The 17938-nt window shown below is 48.5% G+C and overlaps 1 protein-coding gene across 2 annotated transcripts in view; it reads right to left on the bottom strand.

Annotated features, from left to right (window-relative positions):
• Positions 1-1167: 1167 nt before the first annotated feature.
• Positions 1168-17938, bottom strand: part of NF2 (NF2, moesin-ezrin-radixin like (MERLIN) tumor suppressor) — a 105456-nt gene continuing 88685 nt past the window's right edge. Inside the window, exons 15-17 of one of the 2 annotated variants that reach the window (XM_004461765.5) lie at positions 16188-16353; positions 14769-14813; positions 1168-4302 (exon numbers count right to left, since the gene is read on the bottom strand). In XM_004461765.5, coding sequence (XP_004461822.1) covers positions 14778-14813; positions 16188-16353 — 202 coding nt within the window. In that variant the 3' untranslated portion in view covers positions 1168-4302; positions 14769-14777. The remainder of the gene's footprint in view (positions 4303-14768; positions 14814-16187; positions 16354-17938) is intronic. The other variant, XM_004461764.4, reaches the window with a different exon arrangement.

Genomic DNA, 17938 nt, shown 5'->3' with positions numbered 1-17938 from the left:
GGTAGGAGGTCAGCAGCTTTGGGGTTTACAGGCAAGGTCAAAACTAACTTTATGGGCAGAGCAAAACTCAAAAGATCTCCTGATACCAGAACACATGGTGTGTTATTAGTTTTAACCCCTGTCATGTCAGAGTGAGTGTATTACTGTAACATCTTGGGGGTTGGGAATTGCCTTCAAAAAAACATTAGGTTAAGAATACTGCCTGGACAGCTTACAATGACCAGTGTTTTACAAAGAACTTTCTCTTAGACTTCATGGAAATAAAAGTATTTCCAATCACTGAAAATAATAATCTACATTTAAGAAATCAAGTAGTTTCATATGATTATTTACCCAATAAAAAGTCTAATCAGCTTCTATTCACATATTCAAAGCTGACAAAATACTGTTTAAAAATTCCATAATTCTCTTATTTTACAACTGTAAACATATCTTTCCAAAATATACAGAAAACTAGCAATATTTAACTCAAACACTTCTGGAAACTTTTGCGAATGGTGTTCCTACTCTTGACTTGCACTAAGGAAACCTGCAATGTATTGTGACAGTGAGGTGGCCAGCACAGTGTCCCTAGAGGTCCTGCAAACACATGGGCCACCTGAACCTCTGATTTTAGGTGACAGAGGTTTGGGATAGAGTGATCCTATAATATTACATAGTAGTATAGTAATATACAGTATTAATACTGGACTTTCGTTGGTGGAAAATTTTTAAACAAAACAAAGAAAGAGAAGCTCTGCCGTGGTGGTTCCCAGCTTTAACTGCAAATGTCACTGTGCCTTATTTGTTCTGCAGACAGTGGCTCTGCACACAAACCCTCTCCCCAGCCCTGAATGGGGAAACCCGGAAGCAGAGGTACCTAGAGGGACTGCCATGTCCCACAGCCTGGTTTTTAGGTCTGGAATCCAGGATGGGCAGGGGTGTGGATAGGAAATGGGGGCCACAGTACCTGGGACGAGGGGAGTCCCCAGGTGAGGTACGATAAGGGGCACTGTCATCAGTGCAGAAAGAGGAGATTCTTTTACCACCAGAGACAGAGGGTCTGGAACTGAAGTCCTGGGAAGTTGGGGAGGGCAGAAGGCCCCATTAGAGGTGGCACCACCACCTCCTCTCTTGTCTCTTCAATGGCCTGCACAACAAGCAAACTGAGGAAGTCCCAAGACAAACTTTTTACAGCTTAGAATTTTTATTAAAACAATCATTTAAATTATAACAATCCCCCGGAATAGAAAATAGCCTTCGTTGGTCTGGCCCTGCCAGGAGGCGGGTCTCGGGCCACAGGAAGACGTGGGCGGTGACATCTTTGAACACTGAACTCCCGTGGAAGCCCCTGAAGGCCGCGCTTGGCCAGGCAGCTGGGAGGGGCTGTCTCCTGCCGCGGTGCCTCCCCCCAGCCCTGTCAGTGAGGAACACTTAGTCACCACGCTGGTTGTCAGCCTCTGGACTTGCTGTTTTGATTTGAAAAAGAAGACAGAGGGAGAGAGAGAAACCTGTCCCCAAGATTAGAAAACACAGTCACTCAAGAAGTGTTATGTAATGCCCCGGGCGCTGTTTAGCAGGGCCTGGCTCCATGAATGACTGAGTGGACAGCACAGGTCAGAACCGCTCTGTGGCTGAGGTGAGGCCTCATCAGGATGAACGAGGTGGTCTGTGCGGAAGAGTTAAAGGCCAGCAGCAAGGCCGTGTAGTGTGTCATTGCCTAGGCAGGGACTTCTTGAACTGGCTCAGTAGTGTGGTGCTCTGGCCCAAGAACCATGAGAAGTGCTCAAAATGAAATAACCATGGCCAGGACCCTGCTTACGTGGCAAGCTCCTGTGCCCTAAAGAGATTCACTTAAAGAGAACACTTAGCCACAGGCACAGGCACAAGTCTCTGAAAACTGAGCTTCTCCTTTTCCTTCTTTCACCTTCCACTGGGGCTTAAGACCCATCGGAGGACCACCATGCTCTCTGCCTGATCAGTCCTCGGGGAGGTGCCGCCAGCTCTGGCCTCCAGGGAGAGATGAAGCGTTCCTGGCCGAGTAGGTTCTGCCAGTCCCCCCGGGTCCCCTCCCTGGGCCTGAAGGCACTCCTGTCACACTCAGATGCCAGCCGGCTCCCTTGAGGCCAGGCAGCTTGGCATTTCCTGGGCTTCAGTCGCAAACACATCAGTTAAATAAAAAAAAAAAAAAAAAGCCTGACAACATTTTTATAAGCCACCAGCATGATCCTGTGCCCCACAGACACTGTTAAAAATTAAATTTACAGGTCGGGAAGAAAGTAACTTGTTGTGGAAATTCACGTATGGGTTTTAAGCTTGAGGAGAGCGAGCCACAACATAAAAGGCAGTCCTTACTCCTGAGGCCTCAGCTACAAGGATCCCTCCCCTGGCTGGGACTACACCTCGAGATAAAGAGGCCTTTGAGATTTATTTATTTCTCTCCCCTTCCCTTCTACCCTGTTATCTGCTCTCTTGTGTCCATTTGCTGTGTGTTCTGTGTCTGGGTTCTCAGCGGCACCAGGAATCTGTGTCTCTTTTTTGTTGTGTCATCTTGCTGCATCAACTCTGCGTGTACAGCGCCACTGCTAGGTGGGCTGCACTTTCTTCGCGTGGGGTGGCTCTCCTTGCGGGGCGCACTCCTTGCGCATGGGGCTCCCCTACGCAGGGGTCTCCCCTGTGTGGCATTGCACTCCTTGAGAGCGGCAGCTCTGCGCATGGGCCAGCTTACCACATGGGCCAGAAGGCCCTGGGTTTGAACCCTGGACCTCCTATATGGTAGGCAGATGCTCTATCAGTTGAGCCACATCCGCTTCCCTAAAGAGGCCTTTGAGGAACAGAGAAACAAGGAATCTCAGCTCCAGCCACACACACCTGTGTTCCAGACTCAGAGTCACAACCTGCATGTTGTAAGGGACAAAGTCTTGCTACCTTGGTACAAGGTGGGCCAAGAAGGCCATGGCCAGCATGGGAAACTATTAGGTCAGCTTGACCTTGGGAAAAAGGCAAGATCTCCATGAACTTCTCAATTTCTCAAAACCCAAGAGACTTGTCAGAGACCACCTCTGCTCTCAGGAGAACTCCAGGTCCCCAACCGTCTTCATTTAATAAGCACCTTTTCACTGACTAAGACTGATCGCCTGCTCTGCACACTGGCCCATGTGGAAGGCTCTCTGTGGCTGTGGTTGGTCACAGCAACACCACCAGCCATGGAGAAAAGACAGGGCAAAAAGGTAGCCCCTAATCAGGGAGCGAGCAAACCATAATAAAGAGTGGTCAATGGCTAGCTGCTGCCCAGCACAGAGGGGACCTGTCGGCCAGCACATCTGAGCACTGTTGGGAATAAGACACACTGTGTCAGGCTCTCGCTGAAGGGGCACAGTGGGACCCCACATGGCCCACAGGGAAAATAAAATAAAGGGCCTCTAAGGGACAAGGGCAACAGGTACAACAGACCCAGGCACAATAATGGGTCAGGAAGGGCTTGCTGGCTCATGGCCGGGAGGACAGGAGATTCAGATCAGCAAGTTTCTAGCCAGAGAATGGAACTTGGTTTCTGGGCCTGTGACAGAGATGCCTGGCAGGGGGAGGGCAATGACCGTTCTGTACAGTGCCCTCCTTGCTGCCGTGTGCTGGCAGACAGCCCTCCTTCACAGCTTCTGCCTAATCCTGCCCCATGCCCACTAGCTAACAGCCCGCACACATCCTCGCGGTGCCTGGGTCCAAGGACCCCCCCACTCAGCTCAGGATGAACCATGTCGGAGCTCACTGACCACATGGATCGGGCTTGGCTGGCCCTGCTTCTTCACCACATGCCAGTTCCTTATCCATGGAGATGAATGTTCTGGAACTTTGAGTGGGTGGTGTTCAGGGTGCAGTCCTCCTTACCTTGGGGGCCTCTATACTTCACCCTACACCCACTTCCCAAACTGGGCCAGAGAAGCCAACACTGGGCAGTAAGACACAGACCGGAGTGCCTTAAGTAGAGAAGAATGGGATCCCACATTATATGACGAAAGACAAATTGTTTTTTAAAAAAATTAAAGATTCAGGTCAGGAGAACTAGAATCTCATGAAAGAAATCCTGGCAGGGCCATAGTTCAAGGCAAATTGCACATGAAGGAGGCTGGGCTCTCCATTCAGCTGGGGAAAGTTCCAGAGCTCCCACAGAAGCATCCAGTCAGTCGACCTATGGTTCATCCCCAAGGTGTCTGACCCACCCACTGGTACCGGGAGCAGCAGAAGTGGCAGATCCTGGGGTGGCTGGGCTACCTGCTACAGCTCTTCAAAGAAGGCCACTCGGGACTTGGCACTCTGCAAGGTGAGCTGTAAGAAAGCAGAGAAGAAGTTGAAAGGCGGGCTGGATTTCGCTCTTGTTCACAACAGGCTCCCATCCTGCCTTGTGTTTGGAGTGAAAGGGAAGGCTGTTTAAATAGATGATCAGGTAGTTGGTGGTCAACTCCAAATAAGTTCCCAGATTTGTCCAAGAATTCAAATTAGGAGGTGACAAATGAGGGCCATGCCAGGCTGGTGGGCAAAAGCAGGTCAGCAGGAATATGTCACCACATGGTCTCTTCACAGGTAACAGGAGATCTCTTGATATTTTCATAGAGTCTCACATTCTGGACTACAAAAAGTCTCTATGATGCCTCTGTGGTGTGTTGTCTGGGGCAATGCCAGCCTGGGCGGCTAATCCTCTCCAGGGCTTGACAGTGGAGCATCTCGGACCTCATGCTCTGAGGATGCCCTGGAGTGACATGACCTCAGGAAGGAAGGCTGAGCAGATGAGGAAAAGTGGGCCCCTTCCTCTACTCCGGTTCCTAGGGCCGCAAGGTGGACCTGCCTATGATATACACTGAGAAGGGGTTCTATCCTGAGCTGGAAGCCAAGAGACCCACTAAGTGGGCTGGTCAGAGTGCACTGTCGAGAAGTATGGCAACCCTCTCCTGATCTCACCTCTCAGGCCTCCCCAGGAAGAACATGGCACTGAGAGATACAGGGTGGGAAAGATGTGGAGAAGGATAGTATCAGGGGTCTAGCTCTTGGCATGGGCAATAAGGCACTAGAGTTTGCAACTCCCTGGACTGCTGCCCCTGACTACCCAACCTATAGGCCCCAAACAAAAGCATCTGGCACACCCCCCCTCCCATTGCCCTATTCCAATTCTACTCCTGAAATCAACCACTTGGGGAGAGACTGTGTGGTCCATATCCAGTTCCAGGATTCTCAAAGGTAAGTGTTTAGAAGACAGAGAGTACATACTAGTCATCTTTATACCCTGCAATACACTAAGCTTCTTGCTTTGCACCTAGGAAGAGCTCACCAATGTTTGTTGAGCGAATCAGGTATAGACCACATGATAAGAGACTGGTGAGCTGCATGGGAAAGGCAAGAGCTCCAGCTGGGACTTGAGAGGCCCAGGCACTAATGTTCCTTGGCACCAGCTGCTTGTGTGGCCTTGGAGGACACCCTTGACCTCTCTGAGCCTCTCTCCTCTAGAATAAAGTCTAAGAGGCAGGTCTGGCCATTCTCCTACCTCTAGCAGTCTCTGAATCTGAAAAGTCCTCAGTACCATACACAGCTCTACAGGGGCGGGGGAGGAAGATCCAAACCAACCACATCACCATCAAAAGACAGGCAGCATTAGTGTGCTCGAAATGTGACAGCTGGAGAGCCGACTCTTTAAATCCTGCCAAATCTTTTGGCCTTGAAGTTCCGACTAACAAGCTGAATGCAAGGAGGCATCTGAGCTGTTTTCTTCAGTGGAACCAATTTCAGAAGCCCTCTGGAAAGCCCGGTTCTGATGGGAATGGAGAGTGCTTTTCGTTTCTTTGCTGAGATGGAACTCCCTCTAGAAGGGAGCTGGGTTTGGATGGGTTTCTCCCTAAATGCAACTGGAGGAGAGGGGCCAGGAGTTATGTGCTCTGCAATAACAAGAGGCGTGATGGTGACTGGGAAAGAGAGAAGGAAGGGAATTGGCTGCCAGAGAACTCTGGAGCCAAAATCCTCTTGGATGAGAGTTTAAATCAGAAAGTGTGAAACCCAGTGTCTCTAATCACCTTTCCTCCCACACTTCTAAGACCTCAGTCCAGTTCCGCAGCCCCGTCTCCTTAACCTCCTCGCAGCTATCTCAAGGCTGTGCTTGAAGTGTCCAAGTCCTTCCTGGTCCCGAGTCACCACACAGGCACTGTTCAAACTGCCTGGCCCCAAAACCTGTCTGGGCCAGCTACTGGCAGTGTGGTCCTGGACAGGTTACTTCCTCTGGCCTCTGCTCCTTGCCACAGAGTGGAGTTGATGCAGCCCCTTCCTTGAGATTGGCACATGGATCAATGAGGAAGTGTGGGGGAGCGTGCAGCCCAGTGCTCAGAATGTGCTGAGAACCCCCCAGCTGTCATTACTGATGGCAGCACACGCTCATTCTCTCTTCCAGCTCTGGTTCCTCCCCTTTCAACGGGGCCCAGAGCACGGTGTGTGGGTCAGAAAGGGGTGCACATGAAGGTAGGCACGTGATGCCCCTGAAAGGCCTGCCACTTCACCAGGCAGGGAGCTCAGCCTGGTGGGGCCTTAGGAAGCCTCCTGCCCATTTGTACAATGCTGGCTCCAAGAATTCCTAGATCCTCTACCCAAGGAGTATGTCTTGCTGTACCCTCAAGGGGAGGGTGTTGGCAGCTCCAGCAGTGCCAGATTCCAGTTACTTCAGCCTGTGCTCACTGGGATGCAGAATGCTCTTTGGGTGGGCAGGACGTTTGCCCAGATCCTCTTCCCACCCTGGTGCTGCACTGGCTCAGCCTGACCTCGTCTTTCAAGAATGGGAGTTTCATCTCTGCCCCAAAAAAAGGCACTGAGGAGACTCAAATACTCTTGCTCAAGCAGAAGCAAGAAAGCACTAGAGACATGTGGCCTTGGCAAGAGGACAGAATATCAGTTTTCCCAAAGGCACCCAGTTTGACAGAGGGAAAGGCAGACCTCCTGGACCAACACTGGCTGAAACTGGGCCAGACTGGTTAGCGAGGGCCACCACCAAGAGTGCTGGGCCTCCTGCTGTCTCTGTTCAGCCTCTCAGCCTGGCCCTGCAGGCAGACCTGGCTGCCGCTGCCCCAATCTTTTACCATTGCTGTACAATTTCTGGCTGTTCCTCTTCTACCAGGGACCCGAGGTTCGGAGGAAATTTCAGCACAAACTTAGTGCCCGCTACTGGAGCCCTTCCAGCCGCTGCCACGACCTCTGCCAGTCTCCACCTCTGTACCTGCCCTTCCTCGTAGACAACAATGTGCCCTCCTCCCGTGTTGGCAGTCCCTGAGTCTCACACTGGAGGACACCCACAGCTCCCGCTGGAGCGTGGGTGGGGAAAGGGGAAGAGAGCATTGTGTTTTTTCTCAGGGCCAGGGGGTTTCTAAAGAGAGCCCAGGAAGTACTCCCCTTGGGGCACCACCTCAGCTCAGTGCCAGGCAGCTTCTGCCAACTGCACTCCTGCCTCGGCACCATCTTGCCCTGTGCCACATGGGCTGCCCTTTCCCACGGGGCCCTTCACCACCTGCTGCATCAGGACACAGGCAGGGCCCATTCTAGAAAGCTCACCAACTGTCATATTTTCAGTACAACTAGAGTAGGAGGTGCTGATAAAAGAGAAGGGGTAGGCTTACTGGAAATGATATAAAACTGGCCTTTCATAAAATAAACTCTACCTCCATGAGTCTTCTTAGGCACATGAAAATCTGCAAACAACAGTTTCTTGGTTTCCAGTGATACTCTTGCGCCCCAGGGTGTCTGGGCCCATGTCAATGTTTGGTCTGCCTTCCTGCTCGGTGGCCAGCAGGGCTCCCTCTGTATAGCATGGCCACCCATTTGCTTGCTAGAGCCAGAAGACACCATAATGACCCAACTTAGGTCCTCACCTCATCCAACATTGTACTGAGTTGAAAACTGAAGCCAATCTCATGAGTCCGACCCACCACCCCACATTCCAAACAAAAGCATTTGAGTCCCCCCTGGCAAATTAGCAACACCCTGCCTAGCCCCACAGCCTTGCCTGCTTGGGGAGCGGAGATGGGAAGAGGCAGGGAATTCCTCAAATGCACCCTGCCATGGGGTAGTTCACAGATTATCCAGGAACAGTCCTCTTCTGAATTTCTATAGGTGCTGAAGCAAAAAAACTTCAGAATGTGGATATTCAACCAGGGGCTTTGCAGACAATGGCTGTGTCATTCCAGGACCCATCGGATACAATCCATTACTCCTTTGAGTTCTTCTGAGGACAAGCAGGTGAGTGCTGCTCAAGTGTGACCAGTGACCACATTTGCCACACGCTGTTCCTTTAAAGCTCACAACTGAATCTAGACCAGGGCCAACCACGGGCATTCCGGATGCTGGTCGTGCCCAGCTGCTTTGGGAAGGGCACGAAGCACAAGGTCCTGCTCAAAGCCTTCAACCCAAGGCACACGTGCCAGTCCCTAAAGATGACTAAAGAATGCAAAGTTGGTTCACCAGGCACTGGGCTGACCGGCTTCTCTCTTCCAGCTGTCTTTTCACATCTGATGAAAATCAGCCGTGTGAATAATACAGGAGGAATTCAGTTCTGTCTTGACTGAACTGGCTGTTCAAGGCTGTCACTAGTCCAATTCCATTCTAAGACAAACTTCCTTTCCTTTCTATGCTGCAGAATGCATGCCAGTGTTTTTGTCTTATGGGGACTCTGTGACCCACCTGTGGGCACCAGATCCCTCTTTCCTCCCCAGCATCCAGACTCAGCCCTGGCAAGTCACCTTTCCCTCCTGCCCATCTCCCCCATCAGACTGCCAGCAGTTTGTGACAGCCATCAGGCTGTGGAAGGGCACAAGAGGGAGCCACTTGGCAGAGCAGCTCTCCTTAATCTCTCTAAACTGTGTGTAGTGTGACAAAAATGGACACAGCTACCCAATGCAAATAAATGCTAACTGGGCAGACACATCTACCTCTTTACAAAGAACAGGGGCTGGCTCCACTCGACCCTGTTCAGGCCCTGGCACCCAGCAGGCACGTCCCAGCCCAGGCTACACGCAATAGCCTGCTCCCTGCTCACTGGTGAGAATTCCAGAGCTCATTAAGAGACACTGACCTGGCATCGGCCCACTCCTGAGAAACGGCCCCAGGGGCCAGAGACGGCAAGCCTGGAAGTGACAACCACTGCACAGATCCATCCCAGGGGCCCACAGTGGATGGGTTCCAGCCCCAGAGGCTCCTCCCACATCACTTCCAGGAGTGCTCCCTAATGGAAGAACACAGCATGGGGTGAGCTGCCCACTTCTGCCAGCTCTCCTCTAAAAGACCTTTTGGGGGGATCGTTTCCCAAAGTGATGGGAAGATAACGAAATGTATTCAGGCATGGCGCCTGCAGCAGCGAGGCTGCTTGATTAAGAATGAATTACACTTTCATCCGTACATAGAGAAAATTGATTCACAAGGCCACATTGTGATCATCTTGTTCCTATAGCAAAAGGGGGTAGGGTGGGGGTGGACAGGACACAGAGCCACTTTAGCTGTCAATAGAGAGAAAGGGAGCTCTCTGAAGAAGCTGGGAGAGCAAAACTAATCAGAGCCAGATCCCTCCAACTAGTCTCTGAGGGCCTCTCCTCAATCTACTCATCTCCAGGGAGAAGAAAGGAAGATGGGAGGGGGCAGTCCAATTCATTTTAAGCAATCAGACCCACAATGCTGAACCCATTTTAGATACTAACCTAATAATTCCAGGCGCTGAGACTTGGTTTTTCCCATAAAAAATGCAGTGGAATTGAAATGCAAGCCCTAAAATCATGGTATACTTCCTCTCAGCCACTATATATTGAAAAGTAAGGAGTGGGGGAGGGCACAAGTATTAGAGGGCAAGCAGGGTCTCTGGCACTCAGCCCTACCAGAAGAAAGCAGGCTCTGGAGCAGAAAGGTGATAGCCAAGCCGGAGAGCAGCAAATTCCTACTTAATCTTTGGTTTGGGGTATGATAAACACCCTCCTTTCCAAGCCAGAGCCGAGGGGGAAGACTCTGAAGGAGTGTAGTTATGGTAAGCCAGCTCCAGGTAAGGTTTTCTGTGGGCTTGCTGGTGAGAGCCTGCACCCAAATGCCACCTGGCAATGAATAGAGAGAAAGAGCCAACCGCACACAATCCCACGCAGAGGTGGAGTTAAAGGCCCAGTCCATTCCCATTAACAAATCCAGTTTGGTATTAGCTACTTCTACTCTAGGCAGAAACCTGGCAGGGAGCGTCCAGGGGATCCCTCTTGCTCATTAACCCTTTAGGAACCTAAAGCAGCAGAAAGGAGCCTGGAAGACAGGGTCTGCCTATTTCTCCAGCTGCCCAGGTGATGGTGGCAGGGCCCTTTGCTCCTTGTTCCTGTTACTCCACCTGAAAAATGGACTAATCGGCCTGAATCACTTCACTGGGCAGGTGGAGGTGAAAAGATTTCTATAGGGCACTTTTGAGCAAGGACAAAGGTCCAGATACACTGATGTCATTTTGAAATTGCCAGTCACGAAAAGAGAAATCATGGCAAGGATCAAGGAACTTACGAACAAAGCACTGCACCTGCACAGTGAATGTGCGTCTGACTCTCCCTCCCACTATTGCAGTAACATACCAGGTGCCAGAGAAGAGCTGCACTGAAACATATCTTCAGTGCTGAGGGACCAAATGGGATGTTTTATTGTATCAAATAAGGCCCAAATAATGTCTTCAGGCACTTCCAGATGGTAGTAAAATATCATGGCGAGCAAGGCAAGTTTATAGGCTTGTCAACACCACCCAGAGAGCAACTGCTTGACCAAAAACATGGAATAGGCTGTAGCCTTTGAAAAAAGATGCTGGTAGAATCTTCTATCTACAGCTAACAGAAACAAGCAAGAAACTGTAACAGTTAAGAGGCACCTAGAAATTTAGTGCTGTGTGTGTATCTGTAAGGTTGGAATGGCCTTCAGGGATGAGCCTAAGGTGCCAGATCCAGGTAAGAATGCACCCCTGAGACCAACTCCTTCCCTGGGCCCCCAACAAAGGCGGGGGTGCTGCTGCTACTCTGTGCTGCTCCTTGCACCCACCTTGCTCTCCATTCCTTTTTCTCCTCCTTTCTCCCACACTGCAGTGTTCCCACAACAACGAAGGGAGGGTTCTGGAGCCAGGGAGCCAGTGCACTGCCTCTTATGTTAGGGCAGGGTATGTGCTACCAGACAATGCCCAGTTTCCGAAGACAGCAGAGACACTTGCGCCCTAAGGATGGGGTGAACATTAACCACATAATTAAATATAAGCTATTTAGCAGCCCCCTTCAGGGTAGGTGATCCAGACCAGAGGTCACCAAGGAGGCTCTGGCTGATTGTTTCCATTGTGGGAGATGCCTTTCATGCCCATTCAATCTTTCCCAGTGATTTACTGCTTCCGGCCCGGGTGTTTTAAGTGTTCTACTTCACTTCACCAGCCTTGCATCTCCAAGGGAAGTCCGCACAAATTGAAGATGACATTGGACTTTTATGTCTTCCTGATCCAAGAGAGGTGGCTACAGCTCCAGATAAATGTCAAGGCTCCTCTATTCTTGTTCTTCCACCACCGGAAACCCACTGTTGGACCTTGAAGGTTCAAACCATTTTACTAATAAAATAAACTTTCCAAACTCCATACCCTCCACGATTTCTCATTTGTCTATTTCCTTTGAAACTAGTGCCTCTTCAAAGACCATGGGCACAACATCGATGACTAGTCTGCTGGCCCGCAGACCGGCTCAGGGTCAGAAGAGTGAAATTTGTCCCTTGAGAGGGGACGAGAATGAGACCCTGAAGTGTGTGCCTGCTCCAGGGCGGCCTGATCAACCCCAAGGTTAGGCTGGAGAGCTAAGTCACACCTGGCCAGCTCTCATGTCACAACGCTGTGGGTTTTGCAGTCAAGAAGCTCAAGCCCAAGACACTTTGTGCCCACCTCATACTCTAACCCCTCCCACCTGCCTGCCGACCTCACTCCCCTTGCTCAAAAGACTCAGATGCTAGGAACGCATGCTGCTCCCCCTGAGAATGAAATGAATCTGGGTTCTCAGGGGCGGCTTTGATCACCAGTTCTGCTCTGACTCAGCTGCAAATGCCAAACCAGCTGCACTTATTATCAATTGGAAAAATGGAAATGTAGGGAGGTAAGATTCGCAGGAGAAAAAATACTTTTGCAAATCCAAATCAGTTATTAGAAGGAGCTAGTAAAGTTAATTCTGGCCATTTTACCTCTAAACACAAGGAAATTAATACAATTAATGAATATTCTCATCACAAGTTGTGTACTTAACTGTGGAGGTACAACCTTTGTCCCTCACCCCAGGCTCCCAACAGTTAGTTTCTCTTTATATTTTTAAATCCTTATTGAGTCCTTACTGTGCAGTAAGTGCTTCCCATGCATTATCTCATTCAATCCTAACAATCCTGTGGTGTAAGGACTATTTTTATTCACCTTTTACAGGTGAGGACACTGCGCCCCGAGAGAGAAAAAGTATTATAGAGAAAGTAAGTGGTAGAGCAGAGATACAAGGCCAAACCTCAATTAACAGACTGGACAGCCTCTTGGCATTCCCAGGGGAACACAGTTCTCTCTTTATCGCACAGTCCTGGTAACCCTGGGAGAGCAGACCTGGAATTAGCTTAATTCATTGACACAACCCCCGACTAGTGCTGCTGAGATAGCATCAGGCACCCAGACCTCTCCCTGAAACAGAGGTGTACTGAAAGCAAGCAGGAGGATAAGCCTGGACTGTGGATCTCAGAAGAAATTTATGATCAAAAAACATTAAAACAAACAAGGTGGTTTGACCCAAGAGTAATGAGCTTTCAGAACATTGAAAACTCCAGGCTCACCTCTGCAGTTCTCAGCCCCAGACTTTATAGCTGGAGCTCTGCCCTTGACATTCTAGGTGTCAACACTTCCAAGAAGCATCTTTAACGAGGCTGGCTTCAGCCCAGGATGTAGGAGGTGAGACCTCAGAGCCACAGACATCTGGTCATTAGCCCTAGTCTAGAAAATGGAAAGTGGATTAAATTTCTGTGTAGCAAAAACTGCTACTATTTTGTCTAGTGATGCTGAGATAGCCCTGGTTATATTAAAAGTCCAGTTCATACTTTATTAACCCTTGATTAGTCAGAATTCTTGATTACCCAGGAGGCTGACAGCTTACTTTGAAAACAAGTTCACATCAATACATTAAAAAAAAAAAAGTTTCTGTACATGTCCTAGAAGCTGTATAAATTTGACTAAAAATCGAACTTTGTCTACAATAACAACTCAGTGATAACTGATGGTCAGGATCAGGACTCTGAAGAATTTAAACATTCTGAATCATGACAGAAAGAAGAACAAAATCATAGTAAGGCTGAAGAATTGGGTTGAATGTAGGGACAACCTGCTGGCACAGGCTTGCCCCTGTGCTGACATTGAGTCCAGGAAAACATGGGATCCCACCATGAGTCCTCAGGCTCCCTGGGCTCACTCCTTGAGCAGATAACCCATCTAGCCTGCCCAGGTCAGAAGTGCCCTGGTCAGAGCTAAAGTATTTTTGACCCCCCATGGACTGTTTGGTATTGGGGTATTCAATGCCAGTGCATGATATGAAAGCTGAAGAAACAGGGGCCTGCTAAATGAAAGTGTAACACACAAATTGGGGTTCACATCATGGAACCAAATGACAGCTCGAATCCATCTTACAATGAGGTCCCTTCCAGTATTTTAATATCTAACCTCTCTTGCTTCGATAACAACCACAAATGGGATCTATCTTGTTTCAGATCCCACTTTTTGGGAGAGAGCACAAAGAGCTTCTAATGTGCTTATTCTACTCCAGCAGCAGAGACAGTGGCAGGACCTCCAAATGACAAACCCTGCTCTGCTGCCAGGGGTTGTCTGGCTCATTGTCATGGGTACTACTGGGGATTAGGTACGAAGCAGGGGCAGGATGTCATTTTATTATTGGCATAACAATTTCTCTCCACTGCCTAGGAATGCTGGAAGAATAATGAACTGTTGCAGAAGAAAAGCAGCCATCATTTAATTAATTCACTCAACAGCCACTGATTGCTCATCCACTGGGTACCCACAACTGCACTACTCTGATGTAAGCTCACTCCAACCACAACTCAGTTCCAGAACACAGAGAAGCCAAAGCTGAGATGACCTTCAGAATGCTGATGAAACATACAATATATGTAGACCAACAATTCAGACCCCTGTGGTATTAGCTTACTTTGCCTCAAAAAAAAAAAAAAAAGGCTGCGTACAGAAAGGGAGGCTATGAAAGCAAATGAGCAAGAATGGGCAGCCCCTTTGTTCAATGCCCAGAAGCTGCCAAGTATGACCAGGAGATTATCACTACACCAAAGGTCTTAATCTTGAGTTAAAGACACCAATCTTAAAAGCACCCAAATTACCCCATTTCCATGCTAGGGTATTCATCTGAAGAGTACGCACACCACCAAGACAAAGGACTTTTAGACAGACCTGACTGGACAAGAAGCCATGATCTTCCCCAGCCCAACACTGACACAAGAAGTGAAGGATAACTGGTCCTATGACCCCGTGACATGCTCTTCCGAATGAGGCAGCATTCTGGATGCCTGGAGGTGAGTCAGGTTCCACTGGGCAAATGACTGCTCTCAGACTCAAAGCATGCTGCGGCCAGTACCCAGGCACCACCTGCCCTTGGGAGGGCTTGGCATTGCCGAGGACATTGACAGGCAAGCTCATGCATGGGTTAGTATCACAGGAGGCAGTACCATCACCACATACAGAGTACCTGAGAATAACCTACTTTGAGGGCTCAAATGCAGATAGGTCTTCTGCCTTGGGCTTGAGGCTAAACCAGCAACATAAAATGAAGAAAAACAAAACATACCCTTGTGATATCAACAATGCCACATGTGCCATTTGCAAAATGCTTAGACAGGCCCGAAAATGTGACAAGTGACTGTTCATGTTTGTTTTTATAGCTTAGAAACAGGTCTCTCCAGATCTCAACACTCCAGGTTTCCTGTGGCTGACAGCCCAGTTTACTGCACAGCAATAAGAATTAAACTCCTGGGGCCAGATGACAAGGTGAGGGGATCTGAAGGGACGTCATTCAAGCGCTGACTGGCTCATGCATCATTTTACCTTTCTGCTCACTGGCAGAGGTCTCATTTTTTTTTTTTTTGCCTCCCCTTTTGCTGTTTAATAGCTTTGTTTTGGAAGGGAAACCCAGTAAATGTCAGAAGTCAGAGATGTGGAAAAACCTTTCCTTCCAGGTCACACATATTACAAGGAATTCTCTCCTGGTGCAAGACTAACTTAAGTCCAGAGATGGAAGTCCAGGCTCCCAGCTGTACCCACCAATGACGGCAGGTTGATAAAGCTCTTTTGGAGTTTTCAGATACGGCTCAAACACTGAGAACAGAGATAATTCTTAAACTGGGAGGCCATTTTAAAGAGTAAGGTAAAGAGTAAAAAACTAACTGCATCAGTCATTATCTAAACTTGATGTACAGTCTTATTTTAATGACACTTATTTAATGGGTGTTAACCCGATCCTGGGCTATTAATTAAGAGTGGTACATTAATTGCCAAGAGAGAACCTTTCTTCTTTGCTCAACATAAGTATACTTTCAAGATAATTAGTATGGAAATTAAATTCCTCTAAAGGAGAATACAAATGGAGAAAGATAAGAAACTGTTAGCAACACAAATGAAGACTCATCTTTTAAAAACTTAAGGGTTCTCCTAAATGCGTCCTTTCAAGCCCAAAAAAATTTAAAATTCAGAATGTGGTTTTCAAATCAAGAACAGGACTCTATAGTCCTTGCCATGTAGAACCACATGAAAAGACCAGAGGGAGAGTCCCTCCTCGCAAGCCTCCATTTCATTTTTTTTTCTCATCAAGTAAGGCAGTTCCCTGGGCATAACGCCCCTTGGCTTAAAAGACAGAACTGCTTTACTGCTAAATGAGGTATCAAAACCCCTACCGTAAAGGGGATTCATTTCATCAGAGCTTTTAACACAAGCTTCCATCAAGCCAATGGGTTCATAGTCATTGGCAGATTAAATCCCCCTTCTGGCACAAGTCAAAAAATTTCAACTAAGAATATATTAAAAATGACAAAAGTTTAATGACTGGGCTACTGAGGAAGCCAAGATGCCAAACTCACATTTCATTAATGACTCTCCCGATCAGCAAAAGACAAGAGACTCTGGGTACCTTCTTAATAGTGTTGTGCTTGCTGCTGGTGTCGCCCCGGTCAGAGTTCTCGTTGTGCAGAATATCCAGGGCCGTCTCCCTCTCTTTTAGTTTTAAGGCCTCGATTTCTGTCTTGAGTTCATTGAGCTGCTCCTGCAGATGCTTGCTCTTCTCCATATATTCCACTCTGCCGGCAAAAGGATACTGCATGTCTTATGGCTTTGCGTTAATCACACTGGAGATGCTCCATGACCTACGGGTTACTCAGCATGGGTTTCAGGGTCTTAAGCCTTTGTGTCTCTGCTGTGCCACTCACAGGCCCAATTACCTGCTCTGAATCGGCCTCCTCAACCACAAAATTAGGATAATGATCAGAGGACTGTGGTCAGGACTAAATAACATAATATGTAACATACAGTGTAAAAAAGTAGGAAGCAGTTGTGGTTCAACTGATAGAGCATCCGCTTACCATATGGAGGGTCCAGGATTCTATACCCAGGGCCTAATGACCCGTGTGGTGAGCTAGCCCACATGCATGTGCAGTGCTGCTGCACACAAGGAATGCTGTGCCATGCAGGGATGTCCCCTGTGTAGGGGAGCCCCACGCGCAGGGAGTGCACCCCGCAAGGAGAGCTGTCCTGGGCGAAAAAACTGCAGCCCACCCAGGAGTGGCGCTGCACACACAGAGAGCTGATGCAGCAAGATGACGCAACAACAAAAAAGTGACAGTTTCCCGGTCCTGCATGACCAGAATATAAGCAGACACAGAAGAACACACAGCGAATGGGCACAAAAAGCAGACAACCGGGGGGGGGGGGGGGGGGAAGGGAGGGGAGAAAGAAAATAAACCTTTGAAAAAAAAAGTATAAGAAAGGCCCCTATAGACAATTACTGGACATTTTATGTCCTCCCATGGCCCACTGGGTAGAACGTGGGAGAGTGTGGGCTATGATGTGGACCATTGACCATGAGGTGCAACAATGTTCAGAGATGTATTCACCAAATGCAATGAATGTCTCATGATGATGGAGGAGAATGTTGCTATGGGGGGAGGAGTGGGGTGAGGGGGGAGTGGGGGGTATATGGGGACCTCATATTTTTTTAATGTAATATTAAAAAAATGAATAAAGACAAAAAAAAAAGAGAAAGGCCCCTATAAACTCTCACGAAGTGCCCTACAAATTCCAGTTACCACAGATAGTTTTTAGTTCTGTGTAAAAACAATACATGAAACAAGACTCCTGGCATCCAAAATAATCTCCTTGTCTCCATTCTTCCTCAAAGCAGTAATTCCACTCAAATGACCTCTTCTGACAGACCACATCCTCACTCCCACTTGCGCTGGGACTATATATCCTAAAGATGACAAGGGATCATTCAGACATGAGGAAGAGGATCTCCATTGGTAAAGGGACAACTAAGGTGCCCACACAAGCGGCAAGCAGACACACCAAGCAACAGTATTTATGAGGGTAAAAATGTGGACATCACCCAAGAGCCCAAGACAAGGACATGGCTAGGCAAACCATGCAACACAAATACAGAGTAACATACTGAGGTGAAAGCAATGCATAGTATGGACTCTGTCAACATGGACAACAAGTAAGAAAAGGCAAACTGTAAAAAAAGCAAGACACAGAACAGAAAGAATATAGATGCCCCTATCACAACCATGTAAATATGTATGCCTAGAAATAGGAGAGGTTGGAAGGGGAACTTGGACAGTGATACCAGAGAGACAAAGCATGGCTCAAAGCAATAACTCCAAGGAA

Source organism: Dasypus novemcinctus, chromosome 19 (assembly GCF_030445035.2).
Source record: "Dasypus novemcinctus isolate mDasNov1 chromosome 19, mDasNov1.1.hap2, whole genome shotgun sequence".
Lineage (NCBI taxonomy): Eukaryota > Metazoa > Chordata > Mammalia > Cingulata > Dasypodidae > Dasypus > Dasypus novemcinctus.
This window is presented reverse-complemented; position numbering and strand designations above follow the sequence as displayed.